The sequence below is a fragment of the Geotrypetes seraphini genome, chromosome 3, assembly GCF_902459505.1.
Source record: "Geotrypetes seraphini chromosome 3, aGeoSer1.1, whole genome shotgun sequence".
In the NCBI taxonomy this organism is placed as follows: Eukaryota; Metazoa; Chordata; class Amphibia; order Gymnophiona; family Dermophiidae; genus Geotrypetes; species Geotrypetes seraphini.
In genome coordinates, this window is record NC_047086.1 from 68,989,809 (window position 1) to 69,009,931 (window position 20,123).

General features: G+C 43.3%; 1 protein-coding gene across 7 annotated transcripts in view; it reads left to right on the forward strand.

Moving 5' to 3' along the window:
- The window catches only part of ELOVL5 (ELOVL fatty acid elongase 5), a 98,848-nt gene that overhangs the window by 56,547 nt on the left and 22,178 nt on the right, over positions 1-20,123 (forward strand). For 6 of the 7 annotated variants that reach the window (XM_033936692.1, XM_033936691.1, XM_033936690.1 and 3 more), the window contains exon 7: positions 19,158-19,292. In XM_033936692.1, the coding sequence (XP_033792583.1) occupies positions 19,158-19,292 (135 nt within the window). Of the gene's footprint in view, positions 1-18,417; positions 19,088-19,157; positions 19,293-20,123 lie in introns of those variants that run through there. The other variant, XM_033936694.1, reaches the window with a different exon arrangement.

The window sequence follows — 20,123 nt, forward strand, 5'->3', positions numbered from 1 at the left end:
GCGAAGGGGGGATAGTCTCCATGAGATTGTTTGGAGTATTTAAAGATTGAAGGATTGAAAGAAGATTTGCTAGTGAGGGAAGTTTGAAGTTTGAGCAGGTGCTAAATGATACATGAGTGGAGTCATCGGTGATGTAAGGAGGAGAAACAGGAGGAGGAGATCCAAGATGGGATCTGATATCTTTGATTTTTGTGTTGAAGAAGAGTGCTAACTCGGTAGCAGTTGGCTGTGTGATTAAGGGTAAGGGTTTCTTTTTAGAGTATGAAGAAAGCGATTGAACTAAATTGAAAAGAGCAGAAGAGTTGCGGGTGGAGGTGATATATTTAGAGTAATATTCTTTCTTAGTTTGTTGAATGACAGATTTGTAGTAGGAGGATTTTTCCTTAAAGAGGATAAGAAGATTATTGCAGCGTGTTTTACGCCATTTTTGTTCTATTGAACGAAGTTGACGACGAAGAAGGGCAAGTTTATCGTTAAACCAAGGTTTTTTATTGTTTAGTTTTGAGTCTGACTTAAGATGGGTTTTTTCCTGTTGGGGGGCCAGAGAGTTTATTAAAGATTTTGTAGAGGTTTCCCAGAGAGAGCAATGGAGGTAGAAAACACTGGTGTTAAGTGACATTGCCACTATAAAGTTGGTGCAGTCCTGTAAATCTCCAGTATGAATGAATAAGAATTCTCCGTTTCCAGCAGATGATTGCAGTTTATGTGGAAGTTTATGAGGCTCGCTGGTAGGGCTGCTGCCTCTGCACCCAGAGATTGTGAAATCAAATCCCAGTGCTGCTCCTTATGACCCTGGGTGTTACTTAATCCTTCTGTGCCCACCACTTTGAATGTCAGCTTTGAATGCCAAAGCCACAAAAAAAGTCAATATACATTTCCCCATTCCCTTTATTTATATTTGATAGACCACTAATTGGTGCAAACGTTCAGCAGTTTACAATAATATGATATTAAAATAAAGTTAAAAGATTAAAAAAAAAAAAAAACAACTAAAAGAAATACATATACATATTTAAAAACAAAATTTACTAAATTTGTCCAAGCTTGGAAATTGGTTAGCCATTTCAGTGTACTTCTGAGGTATACTGGACATGGAAACATTTTACTGGACGAGATCTTTATTACATGAAGTGAGGGGACAATCTTTGGAAGAAAGGACATAATTTTGGAAGAAAGCCCAGGATCCTCAGCTACTAGGAGTACCCAACAAATGCTGTCTATAAGGAAGAAACTAAGAAGTCTAAAGCTGATGTTATCCATCTGGGAACAAATGATCTAGCCAACAAACTCCACACTTGCAGCTCAGAAAACCTTTCGGGAGCTTGGAGAGGGTTTGAAACCTTTTGTAAAGACTAGCTTTTTCCAGAGTACTGCCAGCATATGGAAAGGGAGAGCAAAGAGTTAAAAACTTCAATAGGTGGCTCAAAGCCTGATGTCATCAAGAAGGCTTTAGGTACATAGGAGGATGGGGAATACATGGAAGGACAAGAAACTATATTGTACTGATGGGCTACATATTACTACAGCAGGAAAAAGAATCCTTATGGAGAAATTTAGACAATATGTTTCTAGGCATATAAACTAGAAGGTGGGGGTGGCGTATGTATGAAGGACAATTATAGAGACCACCCCCAGCAAAAGACAAGATGTGGTAGTAAAGATTGCAACACAAACAATATTAGCAACTCACTTCTTAGCATTGCAATGGGATGTGAAACGAAACAAAAAAACTATACAAAAAAAGATTACCGCTGAAAAATAGCTGGAAAGCAATGACCACAAATGTTCGTAGTCTAAGCAATAAAGTTCATGATCTGCAAGCCCTGATGTTAGAGGGAGACCTGGATATTGTTGCTATCACAGAGACATGGTTCAGTGAATCCCATGGATGGGATGCAAACATACCGGAATATAAGCTTTTTAGAAAGGACAGAAATGGTCTAAAAGGTGAAGAAGTAGCTCTCTATGTAAAGATCGCTATCCAAGCAACTGAAATGCAAGGGACCTGGGGAGAGGAAAAAGCGATATGGATCGCTCTGAAAAGAGAAGATGGAACTTCTATCTACATGGGTATAGTCTACAGACTTCCGACTCAATCGCAGCAAATTGATAAAGATCTAATTATGGATATCCAAAAGTTTGGAAAGAAAGAGGAAGTGCTGCTGTTGGGAGATTTCAACCTGCCGGATGCGGACTGGAAAGTTCCGTCTGGAATCGGAAAGAAGTAGGGAGATTGTGGATGCCTTTCAAGAGGCTCTTCTCAGACAAATGGTGACGGAACCCACGAGAGAAAAAGCGATATTGGATCTGGTCCTCACAAATGGAGAGAGCATATCTAATGTACAAGTGGGTGCTCACCTGGGAAGTAGCGATCATCAAACAATTTGGTTTGATATAACATCTAAAGTGGAGGGCGGCTGCACAATAATAAAAGTCCTAGATTTCAAACGTATGGACTTTAATAAAATGGGAGAGCACCTGAAGAAAGAGCTGTTAGGATGGGAGGATATAAGAGAAGTGGAAAAACAGTGGTCTAAGCTGAAACAAGCTATAAAAATGGCTATGGAACTTTATGTGAAGAAAATAAATAAAAACAAGAGAAAAAGGAAACCGACATGGTTCTCCAAACTAGTGGCGGAGAAAATAAAAGCAAAAGAGTTGGCGTTCCTGAAATATAGAAAAAAATCCCAAGAAGAAGAGTACAGAAAGGACTACAGAGTGAAACTGAAAGAAGTCAAGAGGGAGATACGTCTGGCGAAAACACAGGCGTTAGAGCAAATGGCTAAAAATGTAAAAAAGGGAGGCAAAATTTTTTTCACATATATCAGTGAAAGAAGGAAGATGAAAAATATAATTGCTAAACTAAAAAATGCTAGGAACCGATGTGTAGAGCAGGGGTGTCAAAGTCCCTCCTCGAGGGCCGCAATCCAGTCAGGTTTTCAGGATTTCCCCAATGAATATGCATGAGATCTATTTGCATGCACTGCTTTCATTGTATGCTAATAGATCTCATACATATTCATTGGGGAAATCCTGACAACCCGACTAGATTGTGGCCCTCGAGGAGGGACTTTGACACCCCTGGTGTAGAGTGATGAGGAAAAAGTAAACGTGCTAAACAAATACTTCTGCTCTGTGTTCACGGAAGAAAATCCTGGGGAAGGACCGAAATTGTCTGGCAAAGTTACCGTATTTTCACGCATAAAATGCGCGTGTTATACACGATTTTTACAAACCGTGCATAACCGAGCGCGTTTTACAAATATTTTTTTACATAGTTCCCCCCCCCCCCGACGTCTGATTCCCCCCCCCCCCCCGCAGGACCGCTCGCACGCACCCGCACCCCCACCCCAAAGGACCGCTCGCACCCCCACAGCTTCCTGACCCCTCCCCCATCATGTAGAAGCTCCTACCGGTGTCCTGCTGCTTCCTCTTGGCAGTCCCGGCCCTTCTGTGAGCCCTGCGTCTGCGCTGCTTCCTCTTCCGGCGGTCCCGCCCTTTCTCTGACATCAGACACAGGGCTCACAGAAGGGCCGGGACTGCCAAGAGGAAGCAGCAGGACACCGGTAGGAGCTTCTACATGATGAGGGGGGGGTCGGGAGGCTGTGGGGGTACAAGCGGTCCTTCAGGGTGGGGGTGCGGGTGGGAGTGCGTGCGAGCGGTCTTTCGGGGTGGGGGTGCAGGTGCGTGCGAGCGGTCCTGCGGGGGGGGTGAATCAGATGTCGGGAGGGCATCAGGCTTTCAGGGTGGGGACAGGACTTCAAGGGGGAAAGGAGAGTCGGGGTGGCCAGAGGAGAGTCGGGCGGCGACGGGAGAGTCGGGGCAGCATGCGCGATATACAGGTGTGCACGGTATATAAATTTTTTTTTACATATATTTCGGTTTCCCGCGTGCTATACCCGTGTGCGCGTTTTACACGGGTGCGTGTTATCTACGTGAAAATACGGTACACGGGCAAATGGAGTAGATTCTGCACCATTCACGGAGGAAAGTGTTTATGAACAACTTGAAAAACTGAAGGTAAACGAAGTAATGGGACCTTACGGGATCCATCCCAGGATACTGAGGGAGCTCAGAGAGATTCTGGCGGGTCCTATTAAAGACTTGTTCAACAAATCTCTGGAGACAGGAGTGGTTTCTGGGGATTGGAGGAGAGTGGATATGGTCCCTATTCACAAAAGTGGTCACAGGGATGAAGCGGGAAACTACAGGCCGGTAAGCCTCACTTTGGTTGTTGGAAAAATAATGGAAGTGTTGCTGAAAGAAAAGAAAGTGAACTTCATAGAATCTAATGGGTTACAGGATCTGAGGCAACATGACTTTACTAAAGGTAAATCTTGTCAAACAAACCTGATTGAATATTTTGATTGGGTGACCAGAGAGCTGGATCTAGGACATATGCTAGATTTACTTAGATTTCAGCAAAGCCTTTGACACGCTTCCTGATAGGAGGCTCTTGAACAAATGGTTTCAGTCTTATTTTTCAGATAGATCATCAAAAGTTATCTTTAATAATTCCACCGCAGACATATCTACCAACTTTCCCTTGGAAAGAAGGACTAAAACTCACTGCCCCAATCAATGTAAATAATATCCAATTACAGGAAATCACTAAGATTAGAGTTTTGGGGGTTATTCTTAATCAAAAACTGACATATCACAATCAGATTAGTGCAGTAGTGAGATGTTGTTTTTTAGAGGTTACGAATGATCAGATCAATTGCTCCATTCTTGGACTCATCATTGAATGTGCTTGTACATTCACTGATCATTTCAAAGTTAGATTACTGCAACTCGCTCTATAAAGGAGTCACTCTTAAAGAAATCCGTCGACTACAACTAGTTCAAAACACTGCAATTAAAATTATAACAAATAGGAAAAAATTTGATCATGTGACTCCTCTTATCAAAGAAGCTCATTGGCTTCCAATTGTCCGCAGAATCTCCTATAAAATAGCACTATTAACATTCAAAATACTAACAACTAAAGCCCCATCATTCCTAGAAAGGTATGTTATTCCATATATTCCTACTAGAAGTTTGAGATCTGAGGACAAAAACCTTCTAGTAATTCCATTGCTTAGTATAAGAAATACAAGACAAGATACGATCTTTGCAGTTACAGCACCCAGAATATGGAACTCCTTACCATCATTTATTAAGGAAGAAAAATCACTAAGTAAATTTAAAGGACTGTTAAAATGCTGGTTGTATAAGGATGCCTTTGAGACCTAATCATTGGATTCTCTTTTTACCCTGTTCACTGCAGAAACTTGCGTTTACTCTGCCTTAGGTTCTGAGAAATTGAAAAAAAAAACCAAAACAAGCTCTTAATTTCCTTTTTAATTTTTATTATACTTTTTTTTTTTTTTTTTTAAAGTCATGTTTATTGAGGTCAACCAGAGTAACACAGGGCATACAAAGAATACAAAGGCAAACAAAAGCGGCTGTGAACAGTGCAAAACAATACAATCATCATCACCAGCAGAGAACACAATAGTAATGATATAAAAACCATAGTATGCGCAAACAGTAATAATAACAAAAAGAATGAGGAGCCCACAGCCCCCCACCTAGAGTGTATCAAAAAGAACAGATACAATAGCCAATGAGAGTGTGGGGCTAAGAAACACCTCAGGCTCCTCAGTTCAGGAGGAAAGAAACAATGAGTGACAGATAGTTCAAGACCGCGCTCTGAGAACACACCAACCACAAGAACATCCTGGGTCCCCATGTGACCCCAGAAAATATTGTGCAGAGCATATTGTGGTGACCAATTTTGAAGAAATGGTGGCTGGAGAAATCTAGCAGCATCAAGATGGATAGGGTACACAGGGCGTTGGAGCTGAAGAAAGGTGATCTGCCAAAGGATATATAGTGACTTGCCTTCATATCTTTAAAGACAAGGAGATTTTGTTGAGAAAAGCTAAGGAAAAAAGGCCAGTAATTTGTCAAAATCATAAAGTGGAAATATTCCAGGACATATCAACCATAACTTTGCAAAAGTACCAGGAGTTTAAGGAGGTGTTGGCCTTCAAAATTCAAGACATTCAAAATAAATTACTGTTTCCATTTTACTTGTTAATTACAATTCATGGATCCAGTAACAGCACCGGCGGCGCGCAAACTTTTTTCCTCGGCCCTGCACCGATACCGGTGGGCTGCTGAGGACATCGACGGCTCCCAAGTGGAGAGGAGCATGGGAGCACTGCTCCGCTCCTCTCCCGAACCAGAAGGAGACCTCCACATAGGCAGCAACAGCACCAACAGCGCGCAGCCGTTCAGCATGCCGACAAAGGCGCACACGCCTTTGCGAAGCGTCTGCGGGAAGCGTCCACGTGAAGCGAGCAAACCCAGAACAAAAGATAAGTACTTCCTAACAGTGTATTCTTTAACTAAAACCTGCATGTTTAGTCTGCACTTCTAGCCAGCACAATACAGCCTATCATGGCACGAATCAACAACTTAATTACTTCTGAACTGACTAATGCCAAAAAAATTTAGATTCTGCATGTACTCAAGGCATTCACAGGCAACATTTCTAACGGCATGAACAACATCCTATACTACCTGTCGCGTACGTATTGCCAACACGTACAGCCTGACACTACACGTACAAAGTGTATCCACATGTACAACCTATCTGCATGTACAACCTACAATAGCCTGTAACCGCTTGTATAATCTGTACAGCCTGACACTACACGTATAACGTGAATCCGCATGTACAACCTATTACTGCATGAACAGCCTGTTACCACTGTATAATCTGCTACTCCATGAAAAAACATGTTTACTGCATGATCGGCCACTACTGTATGTGCAACCGCATGTCTAACCTATTACAGCTCGCACAACCACTCTCCAACCACTCTACACCTGTTTTTCATAAATGCCTCACTTTATCGTACAATCTACCTGATTAATATCCAAAACACCTCACTCTTATCATACAATCTTCTGCGATCTCAGCTAAAATGAAGACCGCAATCAATCTACAAATAATTCTGTGCATAGTCTACTTGATCAGCCACAGATGCCGATGTAACAATGATAGGCCCCCCGAACCAATACCAGTCCATATCTCCTGGCACAGGCCAAACAAGATGACCAAACCAATAGGCTCACCCCAATACCTTTACAACTGCTCCGAACACGGCCCATCACAAATCCCCATAGTAAACACCATTCACAAAACCTCCAAAGTGCACAGACATAAGACCAAGAACAGAAGTAACCTAAAAAAGTTAAAATATACCGAAACCCCTATATCAACACAATATAGGAACCTGAAAGGATACTACCTGAACACCCGGTCCGTAAGAAACAAGGCACAAGTTATACATAGACTGGATAGAACAAAAGAATCCTATTTCCAACTGAAACATGGATGGTCTCAGAAACAGATGTCATAATAAAGGAAATGCAGAAGCTGGAAAAAAGGAGGAGGTCTAGCAATAATCGCAAAAACATTCTTCAATCTTAGTAGAATAGATTTAAAAATTACAGAAGAATTGGAAATCCTAACTTGCAAGATCACCCACACCGAACTGGAAGAACCTCTAACTGTAACACTATTCTACATCCCCCCCCAAAAATGGCCAAGCACCAAAGAAGAATTCTTCGAATTCCTTTCGGCTAACACCATAAGAGGTCCATACAATATGCTCGGTGACATAAACATTCACCTGGAACAAGAGGAAAAACCGGAAGTAATTGAAATCGATACATTCCTAACTACCCTTGGCTTCATCATACCAAACAAAGAGGAAACACATGAAAAGAGACACCAATTGGATATAGTCACCTTTTCACACAAAGATATCCCCAAACCTAAAATCCAATACACAGGAGCCTGGGAGAAATGCATATGGTCAGACCATTATATTTGCAATTTTGAGTTAAGCTGGCAAAATAAACACTCCTTCGCAAAACACATAAGCTATGCCAGACAGAAAACAACAATCACCAGCAGAAGCACCATAGATCCACCAGAATTCTGGACACACTACAAATCATGTCACAATTCGGAGGAAAAACAAGATTTCCTTACCAGATGGGTAAAGTTCACCATAGAAGTACTAAACAAAATAGCACCAGCTCAAACTTTAAAAAAGTACAAGAGGGATTCAAAAGAATGGTTCGATGCTGAACTACTAGCTCTCAAACAGGAACTCAGAAAACTAGAAAGAATATGGCTAAAATCAAAGAGGAAGATAAAAGAAACTGGAAACAAAATATGAAAAAATACAAAACCCTGATAAAAGAAAAATGTTCTAAACACTACGCACAAAAAATTGGAGTGGTCAAAGCAAATAGCAGAGAACTGTTCAAATTAGTAAACAGACTAACAGATACTACTCAAGTCCTAAAAAACGAACAGATAGAACATATAGAAACATAGAAGATGATGGCAGAAAAGGGCTACAACCCATCAAGTCTGCCCACTCTGCTTACCCACCCCCTGTCTATGCCCTAATGATACCATCAGTCGACAGCCTTGCCGCCTACTTCAGAAAAAAAGTCTTGGACCTAAGAGCTACAATACCAACATCTTCACACGATTTTGAACCCCAATTCAGACTACAGGAAAGGGGAGCCCATTGTTGACATGACCTGTGATCAATTTGAACCCCCCAATTGGAACCAATTCCTCACCCTATTCAATAAATATTCCAAATTGAATTGCTTACTAGATGAATGCCCTTCCAAAATCATGCAAGTTGCAATACCCGAATTCAAAAGGGATCTATTTAACTGGACAACAACCACTCTTCCAAGTGCATCCTACCAAGAAGATACGGGACGCATACTGATCACACCCATCCCCAAAGATCAGAAGAACTCAATCGCATTGATGTCCAATTACAGACCCATAGCGAGTACCCCCTTATTCACCAAACTACAGGAAGGGTTGGTCAACCTGGAACTAGTAAATCACTTATATTCAACCTCCTCAATTAACATCAATCTGGGTTTAGAAAAGGATTCAGCACAGAGACAGTCCTAGGATCTATCCTCAACCACCTATATGATCTCTTCAGTAAAGGTACCAGTGCCCTGATCTTACAACTGGACTTCAGCAGGGCATTCGACTTAGTGGATCATGAAATAATGCTGAACTGCCTAGACACAATGGGCCTCTCGGGAAGTGTTTGGACCTGGTTCCAGGGCTTCTTAACGAAATGATTGTATCAAGTGGTCTACGACGGGAAATATTCTAATTCTTGGAAAAGTTCATCGGGAGTTCCCCAGGGTTCCCCCCTATCTCCCACCTTATTTAACATCTATACTTCTTCCTTAGTCCATCTTCTACAAAAGTTAAACCTAATATACTATATATACGCCGATGACATCTCTATCCTAATCCCAGTGATCAATGACACCTCAAACCAAATCTCCCACATCATAACCGAAATAGAACAATGGTCTATTCATTTTAAACTGAAACTCAACTCAGAAAAGACAAAAATCTTCATGGCAAGCCCAAAAGACAAAATCAACACAACAATAATACACTTAAATGGTCATGATCATCTAATATCCAAAACTATAAAAATACTAGGAGTCACCCTAGACACCCACCTGAGCTTGATCGAACACACAAACTTGGTGACCAAAAAATGCTTCCACACACTTTGGAAATTAAAAACCATAAAAAAATATTTCGACCCTCCATCTTTTAGACTACTGGTTCAGTCACTGATCCTATCCACCTTAAGACTACTGCAATATCATCTATGTGGGTACTCCCAAAAAAACTTTGAGAAAATTAAGGATAGTGCAAAACACGACCGTCCCACTAATATTCGGACTAAAGAAAAGTGACCACATTAGCCCCTACTGTAAACTGCTGCACTGGTTGCCAATTGAGGCAAGGACTTTATTCAAGTTTTTCTGTTTTTGCTATAAACTGGTGTGGGGAATGGCCCCAATTTACCTATTACCTCACTTCGAACTTTTCACCCCCACAAGGACAACCAGAAATTACAACCTCTTTGCCTACTCGAAGATCATAGGTTGCAAATACAGAATCTTTCTGGATAGAACTTTTAAGTTTCAAGCTGCCAGACAGCAAACCTGGCTAGGCAACTTCACCGACAAAACCAGGCAGACCTATGGCGCCTTTTGGAAAGAAATAAAAGACCGCTCTGTTCAATAGATTTATTTCCCAGCCAGACAACGTCCCCCATCCTAAAACCTTTCTCTTTACATTGATACTACACTCTTCACAAATGTATTCTGTTCTTCTCTTGACTATTCAGTGTCTTTCTCACTACCTGTATTCTATAATTCGCTGACCATCCAGCCCCTTTGATGTAAAATGCTTAAGACTATACTGTAACCTATTTGTAACCTGTAAACACTGATTACTCAGTGACTTCCTACCTGTTCTCACCTTGTAATTCACTGATTGTACAGCTCTCTTTCACTGTAAACTGCCTAGAAGTCGCAAGATTATGGCGGTATAGAAAAAATAAAGTTATTATCATTATTATTATTATTAAGTGTGGATACGGTTTTGGAGGCTTGGTTGCTACTCCAGAAGGAAGGTCTAGATGCCTCTGGTGTGCATATAGAAACATGACGGCTGATAAAGGCCAAATGGCCCATCTATTCTGCCCATCCCCAGTAACCATTATCTGCTTCTCTCTCCTAGCTTCCCTGTAACCATTATCTCTCCTAGCTCAGAGTATAGCTTCATAGAAATTAGTAAGCTACTAGTGGCAAGCAGTGTTATAGAGGCAAAAGAAAGATCAAAATATTCATCATTTTGTTCCATTAGCAGTCAGAGCAACCCAGAGAAACACCGACAACTGAGTTTTCTGCTGAGGAAAGTTCTGGATTTTTTAATGAGATCTTTGTATATAGGACTATTTAAAGGACTATTCTTGGATGAAGTTGATTCTTTGAGTGTGGATGAAAGTATTGTAAGGGTTGTTTGTATTGTGAATGAATGAGAGGTGGATGTGAAATACTGTGAGGGTTGTGGGGAAAAGAGCTGAAAGACACACAGGTTCAACGTTGAGAAATGTAAAGTATTGCATGTTGGAAACAGAAACCCGAGGTACAACTATACGATGGGAGGGATATTATTGAATGAGAGCAACCAAGAAAGGGACTTGGGGGTAATGGTGGACATGACAATGAAGCCGACGGCACAGTGCGCAACAGCCGCTAAGAAAGCAAATAGAATGCTAGGCATAATCAAGAAGGGTATTACAACAAGGACAAAAGAAGTTATCCTGCCATTGTATCGGGCGATGGTGCGCCCGCATCTGGAATACTGCGTCCAATATTGGTCTCCGTACCTTAGGAAGGATATGGCGTTACTCGAGAGGGTTCAGAGGAGAGCGACACGCTTGATAAAAGGGATGGAAAACCTCTCATACGCTGAGAGATTGGAGAAACTGGGTCTCTTTTCCCTGGAGAAGAGGAGACTTAGAGGGGATATGATAGAGACTTATAAGATCATGAAGGGCATAGAGAGAGTAGAGAAGGACAGATTCTTCAAACTTTCGAAAAATAAAAGAACAAGAGGACACTTGGAAAAGTTGAAAGGGGACAGATTTAAAACGAATGCTAGGAAGTTCTTCTTTACCCAACGAGTGGTGGACACCTGGAATGCGCTTCCAGAGGGAGTAATAGGGCAGAGTACAGTACAGGGGTTTAAGAAAGGATTGGACAATTTCCTGCTGGAAAAGGGGATTGAGGGGTATAAATAGAGGATTACTGCACAGGTCCTGGACCTGTTGGGCCGCCGCGTGAGCGGACTGCTGGGCATGATGGACCTCAGGTCTGACCCAGCAGAGGCATTGCTTATGTTCTTATGGTGACATCACATAAAGTCATAAGAGGGAGGAGGACTGTTAAGGGAGGGGAAGGGGTGCAGTATGCATCACTCCCACTTTCGCTGGTTTTAAGAGGTTTAGACAATTTCCTGGAGGAACAGTCCATAGTCTGTTATTGCGAAAGATATGGGGGAAGCCACTGCTTGACCTGGATCAATAGCATGGAATGTTGCTACTCCTGAGGTTTTGGCCAGGTGCTAGGGACTTGGATTGGCCACCGTGAGAACAGGCTACTGGGTTTGATAATAATAATAATTTTTATTTTTATATACCCCCACACCATATTAGTTCTGGGCGGTTTACATCAAGAGGACTGTTACAAAACAGTGATCATTACATGTTATATAGTATAGTAGTAATATTCGAATTACAAATCATTTCAATCAATTTACATTTCACAGTTGCTATCCAGTGACAAATTTATCAAATAAATAAGTTTTCAATAACTTTCTAAAATAATAGTACAACTGGGTTTGTGGTAACAAAGTATTCCACCATATATTCATTTTTCCTGCTTGATAGGTTCCTGCTTGATGGACCATTGGTCTGACACAGTAAGTCTATTCTTGTGTTCTTAACTCTGCAATATGGTGTGAGTAAGTGTTATTGAGGAGGCAAGATCACAAGGACAGAGAGAGGGGCAATTACCTGGTCGACAACACTCTGGTGTAGCTGGATCTATGTATGGGGCTCCAGAGGTTGGGCACCCATTATTGAAGACTTAATGATAGTTTACTCTGGGACCCAAATGTAGTCAAATCAGTGGAAGAATTAGAGAATTTTGGAAATATAGCATTCCAGAAAATTACTTGGCACCAAGTAATAGGGCAACCATGGTTCTACTTCAACTCAGTATCAAGGAGGCAATGCCTCTGCCGATCTTTCCATCTCTTCTTACGCAGAGTCATGGTTCTCTTCTACATCCCAACTTCCAGTCTTTACACTTGACAGCTTGATATCTCTCGGGCTGAGTTCTGCTGATCTTCACCTCTCTCAGCCTGTCAGACTTATCTTACAAGATTCAGGAAAACCAGCCACTCAGCAGTGTTATCAGCAAAAGTGGACACGTTTTTCTGCTTGGTGTCTTCTTCATCACCAGGAGCCAAAATCCTTAATTTTGGATTCTCTCTTTCATTTGTCTGGCTCCGGACTCAAATCTACATCTATTAGAGTCCATCTCAGTGCTATCCACTGCCTTTCAACAACCAGTGGATGGTAAACCTCTCACTGCTCATCCTCTGATCTCCAGATTCATGAAAGGACTTTTCAGTGTCAAACCACCTCCAGTGGCTTGGGATCTCAATGTAGTTCTTGCCAAATTAATGAAGCCTCCATTTGAACCAATGTCTAAGGCTCATCTCAAGTATCTTACTTGGAAAGTTGTTTTTCTCATATCTCCCATGGTTGGTTTCTTAGCTGGCGTATTGAACTGAGGAGCAGCGCGCCTACGTTGAGTGGGAAGGCACTTGCACATGCGCGGTATAGTCAGTCGCAAACTTTCTAAAGTTCTTAAAGTGCTGGTGCACTTTTGAAGCTGTCCTTACCGGGGATGCGTGGATGATGTCACCCACATATGAGAATATCTGCCTGCTGTCCCTGGATAACACCTGTTACAGTAAGTAACTGTGCTATCATTACCTGGAAGGAACTATTTAAACTAAACTAAACCTTAAGTTTATATACCGCGTCATCTCCACGGAAGTGGAGCTCGACACGGTTTACAGGAATTAAAACAGAGAAAGGAACTACAGTGGAAGGAAGAAGGGCTGCTAAACAGGAAGGAAAGAGGGGGCTTTGAATAATGGAGGTGGGGGGGGGTGGTTACATTTTGGAGAAAAGCCAGGTTTTCAGATGTTTTCTGAAGTGTTGGAGGGAGGTCGAACTCCGAAGGTGGGCAGAGAAGCTGTTCCACAGCTCGGTGATCCTGAAGAGGAGGGATGTTCCAAGTTTTCCTGTGTGGGAAATGCCATTTAGAGATGGGAAGGATAGTTTAAATTTCTGAGTGGATCTGGTGGGGTGGGTACTCGAGAGCCAGGATAGTGGAAAGAGGGGAGGAAGGATGCCGTGAAGAGATTTGAAGGTGAGACAGGCGCATTTGTAGCGAACCCTGAGGGTGACTGGGAGCCAGTGAAGCTTAGACAGAAGCGGGGAGACATGGTCGAATTTGCCTTTTGTGAAGATTAGTTTAGCCGCGGTATTTTGAATCCGTTGGATTCTGAGGAGATTTTTCTTTGTTAGGCTTAGGTAGATGGAGTTGCAGTAATCAAGTCTGGATAAGGTGATGGATTGGACAAGGACAGCGAAATGTTGTTGGTGGAAGCAGGATCTGACTTTTCTTAGCATATGAAGATTGAAAAAGCATTTTTTTACTAGGGAGTTGATGTGGTCGTTAAAGGACAGTGTAGAGTCGATGATGATTCCCAGAACTTTGCTAGAGTGCTCAAGCTGCAGGTTGGTGCCAGAGGGAAGTGGGATGTGGGAGGGTAGCTGATCCAGTTTCGGGCCGAGCCAAAGAAGTTTTGTTTTGGTCTCATTTAGCTTCATTTGAACGGTGAGGGCCCAGGATTGGAGATTTGTTATACAAGATGAGATGTTGTCAGAGAGGTTGGTGAGGTTAGAGTCGGTCTCTAGAAGTATAAGGATGTCATCGGCGTAGGTGTAAAGTGTTTCAGAGGTGGATAGTTGGAGGAGTTTCAGGGAGGACATATAAACATTGAAAAGAATCGGGGATAGAGGTGAACCCTGAGGGACTCCGCAGATCGGTTTCCAAGGGGAGGATGAGGTACCATTCGTGCTAACGAGGTAGGAGCGGGAACGTAAGAATTTTGAGAACCAGTCTAAGACTGTGGAACTTATGCCAATTTCAGAAAGTTGGAGGATTAGTATGTCATGGTGGACAATGTCGAAAGCTGCAGAGAGGTCGAATTGGAGAAGAACAGCAAACTTATTGCGTGAGTGCAGTTGTTGGACTTTTGAAATTAAAGAGGCTAAGAGGGATTCAGTGCTGTAGTTGGGTCTGAATCCATGTTGGTAGGGTAGGAGAATGGAGAATCTCTCAAGATAGGATGAGAGTTGGGTGGCTATGATGGACTCCAGCATTTTGGTCAGGAGAGGGATGTTAGCTATTGGGCGATAGCTGGAAGGAGTGGAGGGGTCCAGATCAGCTTTTTTCAAAAGAGGGGACAGGGAAATGTGTCCCATTTCTGTAGTAAATAGGCCTGAGAGCAGGGCGGAATTTAGAAGTTTGGTGAGAGATGAGATGGCCTGTGCTGGAATGAACTCATATAAGTAGGAGGGGAAAGGATCCAAAATACAGGCGCAGGATTTTAACTTGAGGCAGAGTTTAGAGACTTGGGAATCAGAAACGAGCTCGAAGGCGGTCCAGAATCTATCGGCTGGGATGTGGTTGGTCTCAGTTAGATTAGGGTTGGAGGTAGTGAGCACCAGAGAGTTGTAGGCGGGTGTAGGGGGGAAGGAGCATCGTAAGGTAGTCACTTTCTGATTGAAGAATTTTGCTAGATCGTTAGCAGATGGAGAAGAGGGGAATGAGGAGGAATCATGTTTAGTGGATAGGGAACGCCAAATGTTGAACAAAGTGTTACTTTGGTTGTTGGATCTGGAGATTTTGTTGCCGTAGTGGTTCTTCCTTGATTTTTTTAGTTCTTTTGGAAGTCTGCTCATCTGTTTGTGTTGTATAGCAGCCTTTGTAAGGGGTTGGTGGCATCTAAGGTGTTGCTTATTTGTTGGATTATGGAAGCCATTAGGTCTACTTACCTGTTACAACAAGAAATTGCTGGCACACTTGACATTTTTGCAGAAAATCAGGTGATATTCCACTGGAAATTTGTTGGGTGGTTACTTGCTTTACCTTGCACGTGTGCATCTACTTTGTAATGTTTTGGGAAACAAGTGAAAGATAGCTATTTTGGATAGGTGACCCTTGGGGGGGAAGGCGGGGGAGTGTTGCCTTCCTACCTAGGATAGAGCTTAGGTCTGCACGGGATCATGGGGATCCCCCCCCCCAAGGTTAATGGGACTCCCATGGGGGACCCCTCCCAGGCCCACGGGACTCACACAGGGATGGAACTGGGGTTCCTATCCCAAGCCCTACCTAATTTCCAGGCCAGCACCACGCTGAGCTCCCGACGAATCAGCAGCAACAGTCTTTCACATAGGCATGGAGCTCAGCACGTAGGCAGTAAGCTCAGCACAGGCATGATTCAGCTGCAGCACAATGGGCCAATTACAAACGACCTCAGAGTTCTAAGGTTGTTTGCAATTGGTTCAGCTGCAGCACAACGGGCCAATGTGTGCCTGTACTGAGCTTTACTGCCTACGTGCTGAGCTTCAGACAGGAGGGAGAGCCGGCGGCTGAGTTGCTGCTTCTAGGAAGATGCAGTGCTTCACTTTTCGTTCGCGTCTAAGGCGTTGCTTTGTGTAATCGCTCGAATGAGGAGCGGGATGGCTCTCTGGCTCCCAGCTGTGTTCTGCCCTATCCCCACGGGGGGGGGGGGTGGCAGGCCACAACCCTGCCCCTCCCCCTCCATGGCTCCCCGTTGCCATGGTGAAGGTGGCTGCAGCTCCTGGGCACTGGGGTGGCTGGCTGGGAGAGGGCCTACTCCCCCTGCCAAACCACTTGGCAGGAGCTTGCTGGAGCTGCTGAAGTCAGGTTAGTGTGGGAGGGAGAAAGACTTGGCAGGTGCTGGGACTTGGCATGAATGTGACAGGTGGAGGAGGAAAGAGAGGAGAGTCAATTTGGCCCACAGGTTAGGCAGGAGTGGGCTTGGGGTTTTGGGGGATAGCTAGGGGGAAGGGAGAGGGAAGTGACAGGCTTGCCAGGGTGAGGAGAAGAAAGAGAGAGCTAGGCATGAAGGGAGAGAGTGAGGTGACAGGGAGGAGGGGGTGCACAAGATAGCAGAGACAAGCAGGCAGTATGGCTAATATGAAAACTAGCAAAAGGGACAGGTGACAACCATCATGACGGTTAGGGAAAATGAGGCAATGATGACATGGAGCATGGGATGACAGGTGGCTAGAGAATTAGGTAGCGGACAGGCCAGCCAAGGTGATAGCCTTCCACTTTGGGCAGAGAGAGAGGTAGGGAAAGTGAAGTGGTAGGCTGGATGGGGTGAAGGAGAAGGGAGAGAATCTGGTGACAGGAACAGGCATAAGGGGTACAGAGATGATGGTGACAGCCAGGCAGGCCTGCCAAGATCAGGGGTAGGGAGAGTGTGATGATGGTGACAAGGAAGCAAGTAGGCCAGTGTGAGGGGTAGGGAAGTTGTGTTCTGTATGTATGAAAAGGACTTTTTCTTTTAGCATTGACTGTGCAGGATCGATCTGTATTAATCTAGCTTCAGTTTAACAATGGGTATATTGATGTTCTATTGCTCACTATAGTGTTTATGATGCTCCCTTTTCCTAGGTGCACCCTTGCTGTGTGACCCATGGATTATTACTAAAAACAAATTTTTATAGAGAGGAGGGGGTGTTAAAAAAATTGTTTTATTTTATTGTTGGTTTAAATAAACTAAGACTAAAAAAATCAAAACTTTCTGAAGTAATTGCTGCTTTTTATGGGGACAGGCAACTTTTATGGGGGGACGGAGGGGATTCCTCGCAGGGACAGGCAGGGACGGAGGGGATTTTAGCGGGGACGGGTGGGATTTCTGTTCCCGAGCAACTCTCTAGTCTGAACTGGTCTTGCAAGGAAAATAAAGTAGAGATTGTTCTTACCTGGTTATCTTCTTTATTTGAGTCCTGCTACACCATTCCATATCCTTCCTGATGCCTGATTTGTTTGTCTTGCAGGTAAGTCTTGCAGGTAGGGCTTGTAGAAATGTTACAAATGTGATTTTCTCCTGGAGCCAGGGACTGGCACCTCTTCAATATTTAATTTTAGTCTTTTTCCTGACTTGGTTGCAGGGGTTTCTTAGTCATCAGCTTCAGGAAGCACATAGTGGATTGCATCAGTCATTAGCCGTAAAGATCTCACTGAAAATCAGTGTGTTTTGTCTCTATCTGCTGATTGCAGGGGTGTCAGGTCAAAACCGCGGAAGACAAAGGTGCGCGCCAACAACTGAGTGCAGTGTGGAGGTGCGCGCCGAAGAAAATAACTGTTTCTAGGGGCTCCGACGAGGGTGTGTTGGGGGGAACCCCCCACTTTACTTTACACAGATCATGCCGCGTTGTGGGGGGTTGTAACCCCCCACATTTTACTGAAAACTTCACTTTTTCCCTAAAAACAGGGAAAAAGTTAAGTTTACAGTATAATGAGGGGGGTTACAACCCCCTAAACCATCCACAACGCCGCCGTGATCTGTATTAAGTAAAGTGGGGGGGCTCCTTAACAGAACCCCTCGTCGGAGCCCCTAAAAACTGTCATTTTCTTCGGTGCGCGCCTCCATCTTGCGCTCAGTTGTCAGCGCGTGCGCCTTTGTCTTCCGCGGTTTTGTCTATGAACCGATTGCAGGGCACAGCCCACTAGTCTGGATTGGTCTAGTGGTACTCAAAGAAAGGGAAATTAGCAAAGGGGTTAAATATTTCTCCTTTTTTTATCATACAGATTTTTCTAGTTAACTTTCAGTATTTCCATTTCTCCATGGGTGAGGCTGGAAGAAACCTGAACATTATCACCAAGATGCCTCCTGCCCCTGTTCAAAGTGGACTACAGAAGAAAAGTGGGATAATGTGGCTAGAGGGAGACAAATCCATTCCTCCCTCCTCAAAACATATGCTAACAAGGCAGGGGAGGGGTATTAATTTAGTTCACCCTTCCCACTCCTAAAAATGTTGACTGGTTCTTAAGATGTGTTCTGTTTTGGTCTGTAGCTGTTTTTATAAGCACTGTTGGCAGAAGAGTTTTTTTGTTTTTTTCATTTTATTGTGCAGTTGACTCAACGTTGACTTTATTTTTGTTTATAGGCAATGCTTGTCCCTAGGTATTTCATGGGGGTGGAGGTGAGAATAGCTGTGAAAAATGTTTGTTCCCAAAACCCTTTGGGGGTTTGGCTTCATCAGCAGATGCTGTGCAGTTTGCTCTTGAGATTATATGCATAGTTTGACCATTCTGTGTGTGCTGAAAGGAGAAATCTTTCTAGTTTAAAAAAAAAAAGGACCTAAAGGAAGATTCTCTTGTATTTTTTCATATTTTATTTACCACATTGTAGGTTCATGCTGTGTAACTTAAAAGCATTTTGACCTAGTCTAACACTGAATAAACAAATTAACCCATGCCTACTGTTTTTACATTACAGTACTTATGAAAATATTTATTCCTTTTAATTGTGCTCCTTTAATTTTCAGACTCAGTTTGTGTTGACAATGACTCAGACTAGCTGTGCTTTAGTATGGCCCTGTGGGTTCCCTAAAGGCTGGCTGTATTTCCAGAACTGCTACATGGTGTCTTTAATAATTCTCTTTGCAAATTTCTACGTTCAGGTAAACACATTTTCTATTGTATTAACTACATCTAGGCTTTTTTTAGTAACTTGTGCATTTGTGGCTTTTAAAATATATATGGATTTTTTATTTGACTAGGGCTGCAGAAAGATTAAATTAATCAGAATTATTTGCATGATTAAAATTTTTAAGCATGCAATCAAAAGATGCCCTTCTTGTACAATACCGCTCTGTCCCTGGACTACTGGGTTATTCTATGGTCACCAGACAGTATGTAGGAAGCTCAATTATACGATGCTTTGAGCCCCTCCCACCTCAGCATTGCCCCCAGGAAACTAGTTTCTTTCCTACAAGCCAGACTGTAGAAGCTTGTCTTTTCTGTTCGTATTTATTTTTCTTTAAATTCAGTCTTTTTGTTTACACATTCCGCCTTTGTGCTGCACAAGGACAACTCTAGCTGCAGGAGATTGCAGGCTTTGAGTAAAGCCTGTTTCCAGGGAGTTGGCTGCCTATTAGTGCACCCTCTGGACAGCCTACACTTTTGTCGGGGCTCAGAGACCATTCCCTTGGGAGCTGGCTCACCCCAGGTTCATTCGCTAGTAGGCTTGAGCACAGGCTGCATGGCTCGGTGGAGGTGTTCTAGGATCGGGTCCAACTGCATTCCTCTGCCAGATCTCATGCACAGTGTGTCCGAGTATGGCAGAGGTCCTCGGTTGTGGGAGTCAAGCCGGAGGGAGGAGGGAGCAGTCAGAAGACCAGCAGTCCAGTTTGCATGCTTGTAGAGGAGCTCCCTGTAAGCTGTTTCAGCTTCCATTGCAGCAATACACAGCTTCACATGGCACAGAGAGTATGGGGCTGACAAACTGAATC